This window comes from Crotalus tigris, unplaced genomic scaffold (assembly GCF_016545835.1).
Source record: "Crotalus tigris isolate CLP2741 ecotype Arizona unplaced genomic scaffold, ASM1654583v1 scf7180000021504.189830, whole genome shotgun sequence".
NCBI lineage: Eukaryota > Metazoa > Chordata > Lepidosauria > Squamata > Viperidae > Crotalus > Crotalus tigris.
The window spans coordinates 53,356-70,453 of record NW_024098543.1 but is presented as its reverse complement, the minus strand read 5'-3'; the positions used below and the strand labels follow the sequence as shown (position 1 = coordinate 70,453).

The 17,098-nt window shown below is 43.7% G+C and overlaps 1 protein-coding gene and 1 long non-coding RNA gene across 5 annotated transcripts; one reads left to right on the top strand and one right to left on the bottom strand.

The window, feature by feature from the left end:
• The first annotated feature begins 183 nt into the window (after window positions 1-183).
• Window positions 184-4,699, top strand: LOC120296780. Its single transcript, XR_005553577.1, has 2 exons — window positions 184-364; window positions 2,650-4,699. It is a non-coding gene; the product is annotated as an uncharacterized LOC120296780 (long non-coding RNA).
• Window positions 1,381-16,486, bottom strand: LOC120296779 (phospholipase A2 inhibitor and Ly6/PLAUR domain-containing protein-like). 4 transcript variants are annotated; one of them, XM_039318752.1, is made up of 7 exons: window positions 16,325-16,475; window positions 13,094-13,215; window positions 11,507-11,649; window positions 9,382-9,498; window positions 8,065-8,217; window positions 7,081-7,218; window positions 4,173-5,282 (listed from the first exon to the last, which is right to left on the bottom strand). In XM_039318752.1, exons 4-7 carry the CDS (start codon window positions 9,476-9,478, stop codon window positions 5,101-5,103), a joined length of 570 nt encoding a protein of 189 aa, XP_039174686.1. In that variant the 5' UTR covers window positions 9,479-9,498; window positions 11,507-11,649; window positions 13,094-13,215; window positions 16,325-16,475; the 3' UTR covers window positions 4,173-5,100. The 4 variants fall into 4 exon arrangements, with proteins under 4 accessions (XP_039174687.1, XP_039174686.1, XP_039174685.1 ...); XM_039318753.1 differs by lacking the exons at window positions 4,173-5,282; window positions 11,507-11,649 and adding an exon at window positions 1,381-1,919 and having other exon boundaries at window positions 16,207-16,486; XM_039318751.1 differs by lacking the exon at window positions 11,507-11,649 and having other exon boundaries at window positions 16,325-16,481.
• Window positions 16,487-17,098: the final 612 nt, after the last annotated feature.

The window sequence follows — 17,098 nt, the reverse complement described above, 5'->3', positions numbered from 1 at the left end:
CTTCCACATGGATGACATCAGTGATGGGATTCAGCCAGTTTGCACCACTTCAGCAATGGACTTCCGGCATCCACATAGAGAACCGGTTGTTCCCATATTTGAATCCCACCACTCCTTCCTTCCTTCCTTCCTTCCTTCCTTCCTTCCTTCCTTCCTTCCTTCCTTCCTTCCTTCCTTCCTTCCTTCTTTTCTGTGGCAGGATTCAGCCAGTTTTTGTTGCCCAGGCCCAGAATGGACTTCCAGAAGCGGCATCCACACAGAGAACCAGTTGTTCCCATATTTGAATCCCACCACTGGATGACATTCTTTTGAGTATCCCAAGATAATAGCAGAACTCCTTAGCTCAGTGGTTCTCAACCTGTGGGTCGGGACCCCATTTGGGGTCGAACGACCATTTCACGGGGGTCACCAAACAACACAGTCCGCCATTTTTTCCCCCTTTTCCTTAGCTGTGCTACTCCCTTTTATTCTATTGGCTTTTGAAAGCCAATAGAATAGACTCTCTTGAATAGAGTCTAATTCTATTGGCTTTCAAAAGCCAATAGGAATTGTCCAGGCTGTCTCTGCCCTGCTGAGCCCACCAAAAGTCCCATTCTGCAAACGGTGCTGCACCAGTTGAGTAGTCCTCGACTTACGACCGGTTGAGTAGTCCTTAACTTATGACCGGTTGGGGGTCATGGCATTAAAAAGGTTGAGAACCACTGCCTTAGCTGAACTAGGGCTGATCTTATTTATGATACCCCCTTGGGTATCTATGGACTTCGCTCACTTGCAGTGGCCGCATGCTAAACATAATGTAGTTTGTGAGGGTTCTCAGTAAGTTGTGTGAACTAAGTCCTCGTGCCTTAAACATACGATGGGTTCTGGATGTATGTACTGCTGAATTCAGTGTATTTAGTGTATGTTTAGCTGCCGGGAATTTGAAGGGTCCTTAGTGCTCTCTGAACTTCCTTGCTTGCTTGCAGATGTTGTCAAACATCATCAGTGCTTTTGGGTAATGAAACCTCTGCAAGAAAACCACCAAGCTCAGAGAGCACGAAGGATCCCTCATTTCAATCCTGAGCTATGAATATTCTCCTTTATTGGTACTGGGGACTTTCTTTTAAAAACCACTTTGGAAAATCCAAATTAGGAATTGGCCCAAGCCTCTATTATAGGTAATCTTCGACTGAGCCCCGAATTTTTGTTGTTAAGTGAGACATTTGTTAAGGGAGCTTTGTCCCATTTTACGACCCATTTCTTGCCACAGTTGTTAAGTGAATCACTGCAGCTGTTAGGAACAAGGTTGTTAAGTGAATCTGGCTTCCCATTAAGTTTGCTTGTCAGAAGATAGTCACATGACCCCTGGACACTGCCATCGTCATAAATATGAGTCAGTTGCCAAGCATCTAAATTTTGATCATGTGACCATGCAATGGTCGTAAGTGTGAAAAGTGGTCATAAGTCACTTTTTTCAATGCCATTGTAACTTTGGACGGTCACTAAACAAACTGTTGTAAGTCAGACGACGTGTATGCTACATGGCTGGGTCATTTACAACCCAGATTTTACAAGAGACACATTTTTTTTTTCTTGGTTTTATTTTTTTGGGGGAATGAATTTTAGAATATCTTTCTCGTAATAATGCCCAAAGCAAAATATTATACCTAGCCCAGAAAAAAAATGATTTTCTTAACTTGGGAAGTATATGTTTCTTTCTCCAAAACCCTTTCCTGTTGTGAAATTGGGAGAGACAGCTTGCTTCTCAAAACTCTTTCCTGTTGCATATCTCTCTACGTTTATTTCATCAGAGTGTGATTCCCTGAAGAAGACGGATATCCATAGTGGCAGTAATATGAATGGCACAGCCTCACGGGCCCTGATGGTGGTGCTTCTTCAGAGATGGGACTTGTAAGATGTCCTGCCTGCTGTGGTAGATTCTATAGGACAAGCAAAAAGTGCTGCAATGAGAGTTCTCAATTTACGAACGGTCATTTAACAACCATTTGAAGTTACAACGGCCTCAGTGCGTTATGTTCCATAAAACACATCTAGCCCTCATAACATGTCATGCCCCTCCCTCTACAGTCACATGACTGTGTTTTGGGTGCTTGGCAACCAGCTCATATTTGCAACTGATAGCAGCATCCTTCTTGATCATTTTGCCACTATTTTTGACATGTTTTTACCAATTTCCTAGATCGTTTGCCGGCAAAAAATGCTCACTCAGGAGAATGGCTGAACGACCTCTGCAAATGTAGGAGAAAAATCCACATCCAATCCTATAAAGCAGTGGTTCTCAACCTTTTTAATGCCGCGACCCCCAACCGGTCGTAAGTCGAGGACTACTCAACCGGTCGTAAGTCGAGGACTACTCAACTGGTGCAGCACCGTTTGCAGAATGGGGCTTTTGGCGGGCTCAGCAGGGCAGAGACAGCCTGGACAATTCCTATTGTCTTTTGAAAGCCAATAGAATTAGACTCTGTTCAAGAGAGTCTATTCTATTGGCTTTCAAAAGCCAATAGAATAAAAGGGAGTCGCACAGCTATGGAAAAGGGGGAAAAAATGGCAGACTGCGTTATTTGACGATCCCCGTGAAATGGTCGTTCGACCCCAAATGGGGTCCCGACCCACAGGTTGAGAACCACTGCTGTAAAGGAATCCCTGCAGATCTTATTCCACTAGTCATTGCCAATTACAGAGGGCGACACTCATCTCCATTTCAAGGCCTTGAGCCAGCGCTGTCTGAAGACCTTTCCACGGTCATGTGGCCAATGTGATGTCATGGAGTGTTCTTCCCTTCCCACCAAAATGGTACCTATTTATCTATTCGCATTTGCATGTTTTCGGACTGCTAGGTTGACAGAGCAAGGAATAGGAGCTCACCCCATCAAATGGAGCTTGGGTCTCAAACCCGGACTACCATCTTTCCAGCCAAAATGCCCAACATCTTAACCACTGAGGCCACCGTGCTGCCTCTCCAGTCTCATGCTTACCTTGAATAACAACCACAATGACTTACAACCAAAATTCCCATCCCAATTGCGGTCACAAGTCAAGGACCACATGTACACCCAAACTGGATCTCAATTTTATTTATTTATTTACTTTCTCCTCCAACCCACTTTGGCTTCAGATGCTGCAGACCACAATCCCAAGAAGACATTAAAATAATGGATTACAGTGGGAAGATCTTGGAAGACCAGAGTAGGCATAAGTAACATAGGAGGAAGTTTGTGGCAATTATGAGAAGACTGGGGGAAGACCTGATGTATATTTTTATGCCTGCATGTACTTATGCTAATTGCTTCGACGTAAGTAGGTAAAGGCAGGATTTGGGTCAACATCACCATATGACCTGTCATTGATAGTCATCATGGCCTGCCAATGGGCAGCTTCTAAATATGAGGACTCCATCTTTTGGGTGGGATTTCTTGTCAATGACGACCACATAGAGGAGGCTGAGCTGAACTGAATGAGCAGATATGTGTCTGTCTGTCCATCTCACTGTCTACTGCAATGAGGAATGAAGGAGGACTCCCCAGGAAGGAAAAAGAGAGAGGGGAACTAAGTGCAGGATCTACCAGGAGTCGATCAAAAGTCACAAAGAATCACATCATCACCAGCATTGATGGTGTTACCTAGTTAGGATAATGAAACCTCTGCAAGAAAACAAACATGCTCAGAGAGCACCAAGGACCCCTCAATCACATCAAGGTAGAAGATGGTCAAAAGACTGAGCTTCCTTTGAAGGATCTGGTAGGGTTTTGATATTTTAAGGCAGGGGTCTTCAAACATGGGCCTTTTATGACTTGTGGACTTCAACTCCCAGACTTCCTCAGCCAGGCACACTGGTTGAGGAATTCTGGGAGTTGAAGTCCACAAGTCATAAAAGGCCCAAGTTTGAAGAACCCTGCTTTAGGGCCTAGGAGCAACTGGGCTGAAAGAACGAAAACAAGCAATTCTGGGAGTTGAAGTCCACGAGTCATAAAAGGGCCAAGTGTGAAGACCCCTGTTTTAAGGCATAAAATCAGCTGATCTGGAATGAATTTTACTTTATTAAAGCACAGTTAGCCTCACCCAAGGATTGGCAACATATCTTGAGCACTGTGTTATGTAATGTTGTCTCATTCCAATTCACCAATATCTCACGAGGTCACCCATGAGACCACAAAACTCTTGCAAGATCTCACCACGTTTAAAACCTTATTTTATTTGGAGGTCTGGAGGTGTCGCTTCGAAGTCCAAATAGTTTTGAGTAAGTTCAACAGGTATCCAATATTTCCCCAAAATATCCAGCAGGAAAGGAGGAAAAATGAGGGATTTTTACCTTGAACCCAGTCAAGCATTTGGTCCACTTGAAACAGAAGCTTAATATGGCTAGCTCGTTGGCAGAACACACTAACATAATTACTGTAAACCCACACAATTTGCACAATATTTGCAATAGTATTATTGCACAAAAATAGAGCAATAGTTATGAAACCAGACTGGCTTCATACATCACATCAAGCTCCATATGCATCCAGAAACCAGAGTTAAAACTAACCAAGCCTCACATATTGTCCGCTGACCTGATTAGATTCGTCATGTGAACACCATCATTACTACATACACTGACCTGGTAGCAGATGCCAGGTTTTAAGCATTAAATTGTGCAAATCTTCAGAAGATTGCTTTGCAGGAGACAGACACACACTTCTCCACCTTCCTAGTACCAGAGCGGTATGGCCAAACTTTATTTGTGAAAAGCAGCAGCTTGTGCGCATGGATTGCAGGTCTGCAGAAGTCCCACCATCTGAGACAAAATCCTCAGTCAAGGAAGGTCACCTTGGGTGGCCACTCTGCCTTGCAAACTTCTATTAATTAAAGGCATTTTCCAGCAGACATTTTGTGGCTGTGTCTTCATGAATTAGCAAGCTGTTCCTCATGGTTAAAAAGAGGGTCCAGATTCAAGTTCCAGCACTTTCTCTGGAGACCTTGTGCTGGTCAGTAGTGAGAAAACTGAACAAGTGGACTCAAACATTTGTCTTGGTGAAATACCCCTTTCATGTTCTATGTTCTTCTTTCTGAGAAGGAGAAACAAGGAACCTTTAACGGCTGCTTCTTCCAAGAGGTGCATTACAAGAGGACCTTCATCAGCAGGAGCCCAGAGAGAGACAAGAGAAGACATCCTGTAAGCTGGGACACCTGGTTGGCCGGCTGGCAATTAACAGTATCCGTATCAAACAAGTTCACTTTTCCAGAGAGTAAAACGTTACAGATGGGCGCAGTTGTGCAACCTTTCAGAGTGATGCGCTTATCTAAATATGACAAACAAGAAGGAAAGTCACACAGAGCCTGGTGATCATGACCTAAGAAGTCCACTCATCCACTTAACGGCTGGCTAACGCAACACACTAATCTTTCAAGTTGCTTAAACACAGTGCCAGTATTATACGCATAAAACATGCTGCACAAGTTCATCTGTTGCACCAGTTGCAACCCTACCTGGACCGGGAGGCTCTCCTTACAGTCACTCATGCCCTTGTCACTTCATGCTTGGACTACTGCAACGCGCTCTACATGGGGCTACCCTTAAAAAGTATTTGGAGACTACAGTTGGTCCAGAATGCAGCTGTGCGGGTGATAGCGGGTGCTCCTCGGTACACCCACGTTACACCTATCCTCCGTGAGCTGCACTGGTTGCCTATTGGTCTCCGGGTCCAATTCAAGGTGTTGGTTATTACCTTTAAAGATCTATATGGCTCAGGGCCAGGCTATTTGCGAGACCGCCTACTACCTCATAGTTCCCTTCGTCCGGTTAGATCCCACAGGCTGGGCCTCCTTCAGGTCCCGTCGGCCAAGCGGTGCCATTTGGTGGGGCCACGGGGAGGGCTTTCTCTGTGATGGCGCCCACGTCTTGGAACAAGCTCCCCCCCGGAGATTAGGACCGCTTCCACCCTGTTGGTTTTCCGCAAGCTGCTTAAGACCTGGCTTTTCGGGCAGGCCTGGGGTTTATAAAATCTGACCCCTGGATGAATGTTACTGTATTGTTTGTCTTGTTAAGTTATATTGTGTTTTTATTGTTAGCCGCCCGGAATCCTGCGGGAGCGGGGTGGTTTATAAATTTTAATAAATAAATAAAATACCCGAACCAATAAACCATATCCTGGTGTAACATGATGGTTTGGTACAGAGAACAGAAAAACAGAGTTAGAACCTTGGAGGTCTTCTAGTCCAATCTTTTGCTTAAAAAGGAGACCCTATATAATTCTGGAAAATGGCTGTCCAATCTCCTCTTAAAAACCTCCAGTGATGGAGCATCCACAACTTCTGGAGGCAAGCCCTTCCACTGATGAGTTGTTCCGACAGGAAATTACCCTTAATTCTAGGTTAAATCTCTCTTTGGTAAGCTTCCAACCATTACTTCCTGTCCTGCCCTCAGGTGTTTTGGAGAATAGGTTGACCCCTTCTTCTCTCTGACAGGCCCTCAAATATTGGAAGACTGTTATCACGTCACCCCTGGGCCTTTCTCTTCGCCAGACTACACATATCCAGTTCCTGCAGCCTTGTGGGTGAGGATCACCTTAAGCCACGTATACCCACAGAGAAACATAACTGAGGTTGAATGAACTCAGGGAAACAGATTGGGTTAAGTGGGTTATATGAATGCACCTTATATTTTAAGGCAGTGGTTCTCAACCTGTGGGTCGGGACCCCATTTGGGGTCGAACGACCATTTCATGGGGGTCGCCAAACAACGCAGTCCGCCATTTTTTTCCCCTTTTCCTTAGCTGTGCTACTCCCTTTTATTCTGTTGGCTTTTGAAAGCCAATAGAATAGACTCTCTTGAATAGAGTCTAATTCAGTGGTTCTCAACCTGTGGGCCGGGACCCCATTTGGGGTCGAACGACCATTTCACGGGGGTCGCCAAACAAGGCTGTCCGCCATTTTTTTCCCCTTTTCTTTGGCCACGCCCCTGGCACCCAGTGATGTATAAGTGGTTGGGGGTCACCACAACATGGGGAACTGTATTATGGGGTCACGGCATTAGAAAGGTTGAGAACCACTGTTTTAAGGTGATGTGTGAACATATTAAAAATATAACCTCAAAATTACCAGGATATTTATGTCCAGCCAAATCCAGGCAGTAATTCTCAGCTCCAGTGCACTTGACCGTCTCCTTAGGGCATGGCTCAAATTCAGAATAGCAGGCTGGGCAATGTTTCCCATTGGCTGTCATATTTATTGGTGGCCCTGAAAAAAAAATGAGCCCAGTTAATTAAATCAGAGTATTTGAGTTCAAAAATGAACAACCCTCATGTGATCATCGGTTCCATTATTTTTCTAGGCATCTCTAGGCATTTATCACCCATAGTTGCTGTCAAACGTACTCCTGCATTTTTATACAGACAGTCCTTGACTTAACAACCATTTTTTTTTTTGTGACCGTTCCAAGCTACAACGGCACTGGAAAAAAGTGACTTACAATCAGTCCTCACATTTACGACTGTAGCAGCATCCCACACGGTCCAACCCACCTCACCTTGTAATGGGAGAAATAGGATACTAGATATGTTCACTGCCTTGACTTATTTGTAAGTATTTTTTAAAAAAAACAAATGTAATAAATAAATAAACAAACATTCCCAGCACTGTCGAGGCAGTCTTCAAAGAATACTGCAACACCCCTCTTCCCCCCCAGATAAAGTTGTTTACCCATCTTGCAAAGGGGAAAAAAACAGAAACCTCTAATTTGCAATGGAAGGATTGTATCAAAAATAGGACATCTGTAGTCCTCTAGAGATCAGGGATGTTCAGCCTTAGCAAGTTTAAGACCTGTGAACTCCAATTTCCCAGACATGGAATTATGGCTGCAGAATTCTGGGAGTTGAAGTCCACACAGGTCTTACAGTTGCTCTGCTCTGAATTACAATACTCAACGTGGCCTCTAGTGGAGAACTCCAGTACTTCAAGTTCTTGGAGGGCATGGCAACTTCCCAATTCTTTGAGTTGATACCGCTGGTTAGGAGTGCCAATCATTTCTTACATTGTTGGATGGAGATCACTGACAGAGGAAAAGGAAAAGAAGACGAGACCTACATGGAAGAGAATCTTCTTTGCACTCTTCTCCTAAGCAACAGAGGGTGCTTCTCCTGATGAACTTTTCTTGTCCAAAGGTCACCAAAACAGATGCAGAGGTGCAGTTCTCTGAGAAATAGCAGCCCTTTTCTATAATGGACATGGTTGTTTCTCCTGCCAAGAGAGAAGATTTCACATTTTGTCATGGCTGGGTCTTCACCTAGCCTAGAAGTGCCCAAAGAGAGCTTTTGTGGGACTCATTTTGTGACCAAGGATCTCAGAGCTGTAGTAGGATGCTTGCTCAGCTTCAGTGATTGGCATCTACAAGTCTAAAACCTTGGAAAGTTACCTCTAGGAGGACCAGCATAGGAACTCAAGTTGAAGACAACTTTCTGTGTTTAGATCATGCTTTATTAATTAGCAAACTTAAAGAAGCATATTTATTGTTACTATTAATATGTCAAGGATGAAACTTTGGCAGCTAAGTGCCTCTGCATTTCAACTTGCCTTTAGATTAAGGAGAGGAGGTGTTACTTTCAAGAGGGTTAGCTAGAGAAATGAAACTTCTATGATTCAGCTGAAGACCGTGAGAACCTGAAATCTTTTCAAGGACACCAAAACAGGTGTGGATTTGAAGCAGACAGTTCCCATAACAAAGTGAACTTGTTATACGGACTATATAAGAGGTTGGGGGTTTGGCTGGGAAAATTATTGTTTAATCTGAGTTAGTTTTGCTTTGACTTTACCATGCAGTATATTCAATAAACAGTAAGATTTTCAGAGACAAAATGAACCTGGAGTTTATTTGGATTCTCAAGCTGGATGTTGACATAATATTTGATTTCTATACCTCTCAGTGATTAAAGACTCAGTCCTCGACTTACAATCATTTGTTTAATGACCAAAGTTACAATGGCACTGAAAAAAAGTGACTTGCAAGCAGTCTTCTCACTTATGACCGTCATAACATCCCCACAGTCATGTGTTCAAAATTTGTTTACTTAGCAACTGGCATGCATTTGACAGTTGCAGCATCCTGGGGTCATGTTATCACCATTTGTGACTTTCCCAGCCGGCTTCTGACAAGCAAAGCCGATGGGGGAAGCCGGATTTGCTTAACAATGGCATGATCCACTTAATAACTGCAGTGATTCACTTAACAATTGTGGAAAAAAGGTTGGCAAATTAGGAACGATTCACTTAACAACCATTTTGCTTAGCAACAGACAGACTGGTCATAAGTTGAGGACTTCCTGTCTTTCCAAAGACAAAAATAAAAGATGGTGGGGAGTGAAAATGGATTAAGATGGCTGCTTGTCTACTGCTGCTTTTACTCACCTTTGGAGCTTTCTGTCAATTCGATAAAACAAATGTCCTCATTCAACTCACATCTCTCTTTCTCACTTAGACAGCTATTTCCTGTGCCAAAACACATTTCACACTCCAGGGAAACACCTGAAAAAGTGAAAAGGCCCATCAACCTGCAGGACAGATATTTCAGCCATGTATCAATGGGGTCCCTTAAGGGTCTGGTGACTACATTCATACAACATGCTGGTCTTGTGATTTGGCCAGGTTCTCCATGTCTGTGTATGTTTGGCTCAGCCTGTATTGTATGAACGCAGACTGCCAGGTTAAAATTTATGGTTAGATGGTTGGTGTCAATTCAGAAAATGGGTTAATTCATTAACCAGGTGAAGACCTGGGCTTGATCGTGAGAAATTCTAAAATGTCCTAGATTTTATTTTCATCTTGCCAGGCAACATGAAGATTAGAACTTCATTGCAACTTCAAATGAATGAAAAACTACTGGTGACCTGTCATGGTTCCAAAAGAAGAAGCTCTTCAAAGAACTTTGAGGCATTGTTTACCTTAAAGCATCTTTTATTGCTTTGGCAGGTACATAAAGAAGCCAAAATCTGAATTCTCCTCCCCCAAACACACAGTATCTAAGCATAATTCACTCCTTCATTTAACAGTCATAAATCACATTCTCCAATTAGTTTGAAGTGTGAATTTACCCTCCCGTTCTCCTCTTATTGCAACCAACCTTGAAGAATACTCTACTGAGATATTGTTATGGCTAACTAGTCCCCAAGCACATGATTCCCCCTCCCCTCCAGCACCATCTAATTTTAACTCTAAAAGTAATACACAGGTTAAATAGAAAATGTCTGCATCTTTATATATTGTCAAGCAAGAACATCTGATGTTAGCAGCATTGACATTACCATTGCTTCATAGAGAACATTCTAATTTATTGCATTAGTGTGTGGTTTGCTTGTTGCACAGTAGCGGACAGGAAAGCGCTCCACAGGGTCATTACCATCGCCCAGAGGATTATTGGCTGCCCTTTCCTACCCCCCATCTTGGACGAACTGTATAGTTCCCATTGTCTTAGGAAAGCTCAAAATATTCTTAAAGACTCATCTTATCCCGGACATTGAACTATTACCATCTGGCAGATGGTACAGGATAATAAAAACAAAGACAAATAGGCTGAAAAATAGTTTTTAGCCCAGAGCTGTAACCATATTAAATACCACTGTATAGTGCAACGTCGAACTGCAATATTAGGGGCAGCACAATGGTGAATAGAATGTGGAGGATGTTTGTATATAATGTATGTTCTTATTTGTGGTTTTTACTTGTGTGGAGTGTGCACTGGGGACAGCACTTAATTTTGTTGTGAGTTACACAATGACAGTAAAGATATTCTATTCCAGTGATGGTGAACCTTTTAGAGACTGAGTGCCCAAAACCTGCCCCAGCTCCACCCCCTGCCCTGCCTCCACCCCGCCTGCCTGCAGGGCCACTCACCATCTCCAGGGCCTGCCGCAGATCACCCAGGTAGCCCAGCAGCGCCATGGCGTCCATGCCCTCTGCCCGGGCCCCATAGCGTCAACTGTGCGTGATGGGGCGTGAGGGTAGAGTCTTGTCTACGCTGCCTGGCTGCCATGTTCTTGGCTGTGCTGCTCTGCGTGGGCCACGCTCGGGGGTCACTCTCCTCCAGGGGGGCTGCTGGTGAGGAGGGGGTCACAGGGGGAGGCAAGGCTGGGGCAACGGCATGTGTGCCTACAGGGAGGGCTCCGAGTGCCACCTCTGGCACCTGTGCCATAGGTTCACCACCACTGTTCTATTCCAAATGAAGATTTATTTATAAGTGAGGAGGTCAGATCTCATGTCCCAGGGCAAGATGTTCTAAAGACTGTGGGCTGTGGCAAAAAAGGTTTTTTTCCTAGACCCTGCCAGCCAAAATTCCTTGGCCAATGGAGTCCATAGTAGACCCCTTTGGGCAGAATGATTGGGGCAGGCCATTCCCACTAGGGCAAGATAGCTCCTCAGATATCCTGGACCCACACCATAAAGGGCTTTGCTAGAGCATACCAACAGATTAAGGCAACACATTCCTGAAGAAGTCTTGTTATCCCTGACCCTCCAGTGAATCGGGGTCAGTACTCACCAATAGATGTATATATACTCAAGAATCCAAGGATGGTTCTGCATCCTTGGATTCTTGAGTATGAGGTTTCAGCTCCCTCTCAACTGAAGTTGATGGATCAGGAAGCTTCTTGTTCCTCGTGTTTTCTTGCGTCTGGAAATAAGCTAATCAACAAGGATTGGCTTTAGTGACATCTTCAATTTTCTGACCTTTTTTTTGGGGGGGGGATTGCAAGCCTAGTCATCTTTTCCAGTCATCCCCAAAAAAACAGATGGATCAGAGATGAACATGGTGCTTGGATTGAGAGCAGGTTAGCTCTCCTCTTTCATTTGCTACATGTTCCTTTCTCGGGTGGGATGCTGCCTTGAGTAAGACTGGGGAGGTCTCCCCATAACAGATTTGCTCCAGTTTAGGAAGACAATCCCACCTTCCCTCCCCCAAAAGTATCTTTTGTTAGGTCCAATCAGGCAAGAAACTGTTGCAGCATCCCCATGATCCTGGAATCAAAATTTAGCTGCTTGGCAACTGGTTCGTATTTATGACTGGTGCTGTGTCCCAAGCTCATGCCATCCTCTTTTGCGAGCTTCTGACAAGCAAAGTCCAGATTCACTTCACAACCGTGTTGCTAACTTAGCAATGGCAGGGATTCACTTAGCACAGTGGGCACACATGCCGTCACCCTAGCCCTACCACCCTCCATGGGCCCCTCCTCACCAGCAGCCCCACCCCAGAGGAAAGTCACCCTGGGTGCACCTGCACAGAGCAGCGTAGCCAAGTACATGGCAGCTGGGCAGTGGGGACAAGACTCTGCCCTTGTGCCCCATCACTTACAGATGCTGCTGTGAGGTGTGGACAGAGGGCATGGCAGCCATGACACTGCTGGGCCACCTAGGCGATCTGCTGTGGCAGGCCGTGGGGGTGGTGGGTGGTCTGCGGGCAAGAGAGACGGGGGCAGGACAGGGATGAGGCGGTTTTGGGGCACTCGGTCTCTAAAAGGTTCGCCATCACTGACTTAGCATCTGTGGCAGGAAAGGACATAAAATGGGGCAAAATGTACTTAACAACTGTCTCAGCAACAGAAATTTGGGGACAATTAGGGTCATAAGTGCACTAGAATCTTGCAAATCCCTCTTGGTTTTCCATTTCCTCCCTGTTATTCCCCAGGAAGTTGTGGGGAGAATGGCTCCTGTAATCTTTTCCCATTCCCTGGGGCATAACACATACTTCTGTTCCCATTATTGTTTATTGTCCCCAACCCCCGATCTGTGGACCAGTACTGGTCCGCGGCATGCCCGCAACCGGTCCGCACAAACAAGCAAAGCCCCATCTGCGGAATGCAGGCAGCACAGAAAACCACGCACCCTCCGGTCCGCAGAAAAACCTCTCTCCATGGAACCAGTCCCTGGTGCCCAAAAGGTTGGGAACCTCTGGTCTACAGAGATACAGGCATGAGCTACGATATCTGGGGAATTCTGGAAAGTGCTAAGTTAGAGTAGGCGTATCTTGAAAAGGGCTTTAATGACGCAACTGGAAGATCTGCTTATGCCTGCCTTCATAATAGAAAAGATCTTTGTCCAGCTATTGAGGAATTACCAGATGTTTTCTTACCAGGAGAAAGAAGTACAGAAAGGGAAAATAAAGTCAGAAGAACTTTCATGATGAAGATCTTCAGGGATGAAGAAGGGAGCGTCTCTCTGCAACCACGTCTGCCGTGGGGCCACTTCTATGTCCTAAAATGTAAACATTTGCAGGAAAAAAATAGGCATTTATTCCCTTAAGGAATCAACGTTTTGCTCAGCCTTTTATTTTCTTCTCTCTTTTTTTGGGGGGGGGGGAAGGGAAGGGGGGTGCATTTAAAAAAATCCTTCCCAAAAAAAATCCTTTGTAAATTTACTCCCAGTTTCTCCACTGCTTGTGAATGGGGCACAGTATCCTCCCTTCAATGGGACTGCGAGGTCCCACGTCAAACCATAGATCACATCGTGACCGGCTGTAAACTGAGAGGGCATATATTATTATTATTATTATTATTATTATTATTATTATTATTATTATTATTAATAGAAATAGAAAGACTGTGGCAAAAGCAAGCAAGGGTAGTACCAATAGTCATAGGTGCCTTGGGCGCAATCCCAAAACAACTGGAGCACCACTTGAACACCATTGGCATTGACAAATTTGCTATTAGTCAATTGCAAAAGGCGGCCTTACTAGGAACTGCTTCCATCCTGCGACGATATCTGTAATACCCTCAAACATCCACATCTGCCTATCCCAGGTCCTGGGTAAGGACTCGATAGGTAGACAAAATGCCAAATCCAGTCTGAACATCTGGCTGACTGTGCGATGATCCATAATAATAATAATAGAATAGAATAGATGAGAAAGAACTGGAGAAGATAACAAAATACAAAGACCTACAAATAGAAATAGAAAGACTGTGGCAAAAGCAAGCAAGGATGGTACCAATAGTCATAGGCGCCTTGGGTGCAATTCCAAAACAATTGGAGCACCACTTGGACACCATTGGCATTGACAAATTCGCCATTAGTCAATTGCAAAAGGCGGCCTTACTAGGAACTGTTTCCATCCTGCGACGATATCTGTAATACCATCAAACATCCACATCTGCCTATCCCGGGTCCTTGGTAAGGACTCGATAGGTAGACAAAAATGCCAAATCCAATCTGAACATCTGGCTGATTGTGCGATGATCAATAATAATAATAATAATAATAATAATAATAATAATAATAATATAGTAATAATAATAACAATAATAAAGTTGGAAGGGATCTTGGAGGTCATCCAGTCCAACCCCCTGCTCAGGAAGGAAACCCTATACCATTTCAGACAAATGGCTGTCCAGTTTCTTCTTAAAAATTTCCAGTGTTGGAGCATTCACAGTTTCTGGAGGCAGGTTGTTCCACTGGCTAATTGTTCTCACTGTCAGGAAGTTTCTCCTTAGTTCTAGGTTGCTTCTCTCCTTGATTAGTTTCCATCTGTTGCTTCTTGTCCTGCCTTCAGGTGCCTTGGAAAATAGCTTGACTCCCTCCCTTAGTCAGGTATCTGATTTCTTTTTTCTTTTTTTACTAATCTAGATGATATATCAATATATATTGCTAGTCCATATATGATATGCTATATATATGCTAAATCAGGGGTCCTCAAACTTGCTGGCTGCAGAATTCTGGGAGATGGTCCACAAGTCTTAAAGTGGCCAAGTTTGAGGACCCCTTTGCTAAGTAAATAAGTAAATAAGTAAAAAAACTGCATTATTTTATGGCAACTAACCACTCTTTTCAGAATTGACCACTATCATATCTCCTCCTGTTTTCTGGACAGGAAAGAGATACATGATACAAAATTTCTCCCAGGGCTTGGAGGAAAAAAAGAACAAAAAAGAAATTACTCAGGTTTCTTGGGGGTTGCCCCTGGTAACGATCACCTCCTAGCCTTTGAAGTTTTTAACCTGACATATTTTTACTTATACATTTTAACTTGTTTTTTTTTTTTTTTCCCTGCTTTGGCTTTTAAGCTACGATTTTTAGTTCTCCAGATCAGGAAAGGTGGGCAGCGAGAGAAGCTTGTGAAAAGATAGAAATATAACAAGGGCCACAAAATAGCAAGAGCTGGAAAGTCCAAGAATGACCTCAGCTAAAAAAAAAAACCCACCCCACCATCTGCAAGCCGATCACTGCCACTAGAACAAGGAACTCAAAAAGGGAAGGAAAGTTTTGAGAAATCCCGACATGGTTTTTGATGGTTTGAATATATATATTACCCGTATTTTCTGGCGTATAAGATGACTTTCTAAAGCATGCAAATCGGCTCCGAAGTTGGGGGTTGTCTTATACGCTGAGTCGTCTTATACACCGGAAATTACGGTAGTTTCCGGCGTATAAGACAACTTTCTAAGCATGCAAATCAGCTCCGAAGTCGGGGGTTGTCTTATACGCCGAGTCGTCTTATACCCCCGAAAATACAGTATGTGCTAATGCGGCCATCCAAAGTTCAATTACAGGTAGTCCTCGACTTACAACAGTTCATTTAGTGACCGTTCAAAGTTACAATGGCACTGAAAAAAAGCGACTTAGGACCATTTTTCACAGCTATGACGTTTGCAGCATCCCCAGGGTCACATGACAAAAACTCAGATACTCGGCAAGTGAGTCATACTCATGACGGTTGCAGCATCCCGGGGGAATCACGTGATCCCCTTTTTTGACTTTCTGACAAGCAAAATCCCCGGGGAAGCCGGATTCACTTAAGAACCGTGTTTCTAACTGAACAAACGCAACGAATCGCTTAGCAACTGTGCAAGGAAAGTCTATAAAGCGGGGCAAACTCACGGAACTCATGTTTCGCTTAGCAACATACATTTTGGGCTCAACTGGGGTCGTAACTGTACATCCCAAATCTGACACCATCCAGCTCCTGATTCCAGGACTGCATCACCTACCCCCAGATCAACCTGTTCTGAGAGCTTTCCAAAAAGACAAAATGCTTCTTCGATAGAGATCAAAAAGTCAGCAAGATCAGCTGCGGTAGCTGATCCCAATTGTTGACAGCTTATGAATCTGGACCGTTATGAGATTCCCCATAACTGGCAAAGCCATGCTATTAAATTCTATTAATATCACAGAGCAATCCGGAGGGGGAAAAAAATAACACCATAGACCAATCAACTTCTTACCCTTTCCCAGGCTTCAAATACATACCCCGCGTCTGCTCTCTCTCTGCTGATCCACCTACCCCTACGGGCCATTTTACCAGCAAACGCAGCAATCCAGAAAAATCCCTTCAAAAACCACAAGATTTCTTCACCAACTGCTCTACCTTTCATCCAAAGCTTGCTTCCACTCCTGTGTCTCTTTTGCTTTTCCTTTCCTTGTGCCTTTAATAGCAGCTGAAACTATTGGCGGAGGCTGGAGATGGTTTTTTTTTTCTTTTTTTGCTTCACATGACTTTTATCAGAGCTAGCAAAGTTTCATCTGTTGCTTTCCTGAATGACGGCTGCAGATAAAAAAAAAACCAGCGGGGGGGGGGGGAATCCACGGCTAATACTCTGCTTTAAAAATAACTCTTGGTCAAGTTGAGCAGTGGGAAATTCCAAACGGCTAAATTTCAGCGGGTTTAAGCAGATTGAGGAGAAGCTTGGCTTTGCATTGTGGTTTGCCCGGGCTGACTGAGTTGGGTTATTTTTTTATATAAATATTTTTATTGAGTTTTATGAAGGTAATAAAGGGATAGGGTCAAAAGGGATAAGACAACGGGAAAGGTTAGACCAGAGGAAAGAGGGATTAATCCCACAAAAGTGGGATTAATCCCACAAAATAACATCGCTTCAGCAAGTCTACCAGACCGGGTATACATATTAAATCTTAATAATTACTCTATTATTAAACAACGTTCCATATCATCATATAAATAACAAATTAGTCAATAAATCTCATTCATTTCACTACTTAACAATGCTTAGTATTAATTAATTATAATCACTTTAAAATAATAATATATTACATATTAATTATAGTTTACCATATTATTTAAGATCACAAATATACAAAGAGGGAGAAGAAGAAGAAGAAATAAGAACAAGTTCATACAGAT

Excerpts from the sequence above, each read along its gene's own strand:
- LOC120296779 (XM_039318751.1), bottom strand. The coding sequence starts at position 13,142 with ATGAAAGTTCTTCTGACTTTATTTTCCCTTTCTGTACTTCTTTCTCCT. Across the intron at positions 9,499-13,093 it reads TTCTGTACTTCTTTCTCCTG|GTGTTTCCCTGGAGTGTGAA; the intron begins GTAAGAAAACAT and ends TCACTTTTTCAG. Across the intron at positions 8,218-9,381 it reads ATTGACAGAAAGCTCCAAAG|GAGAAACAACCATGTCCATT; the intron begins GTGAGTAAAAGC and ends CTCTCTTGGCAG.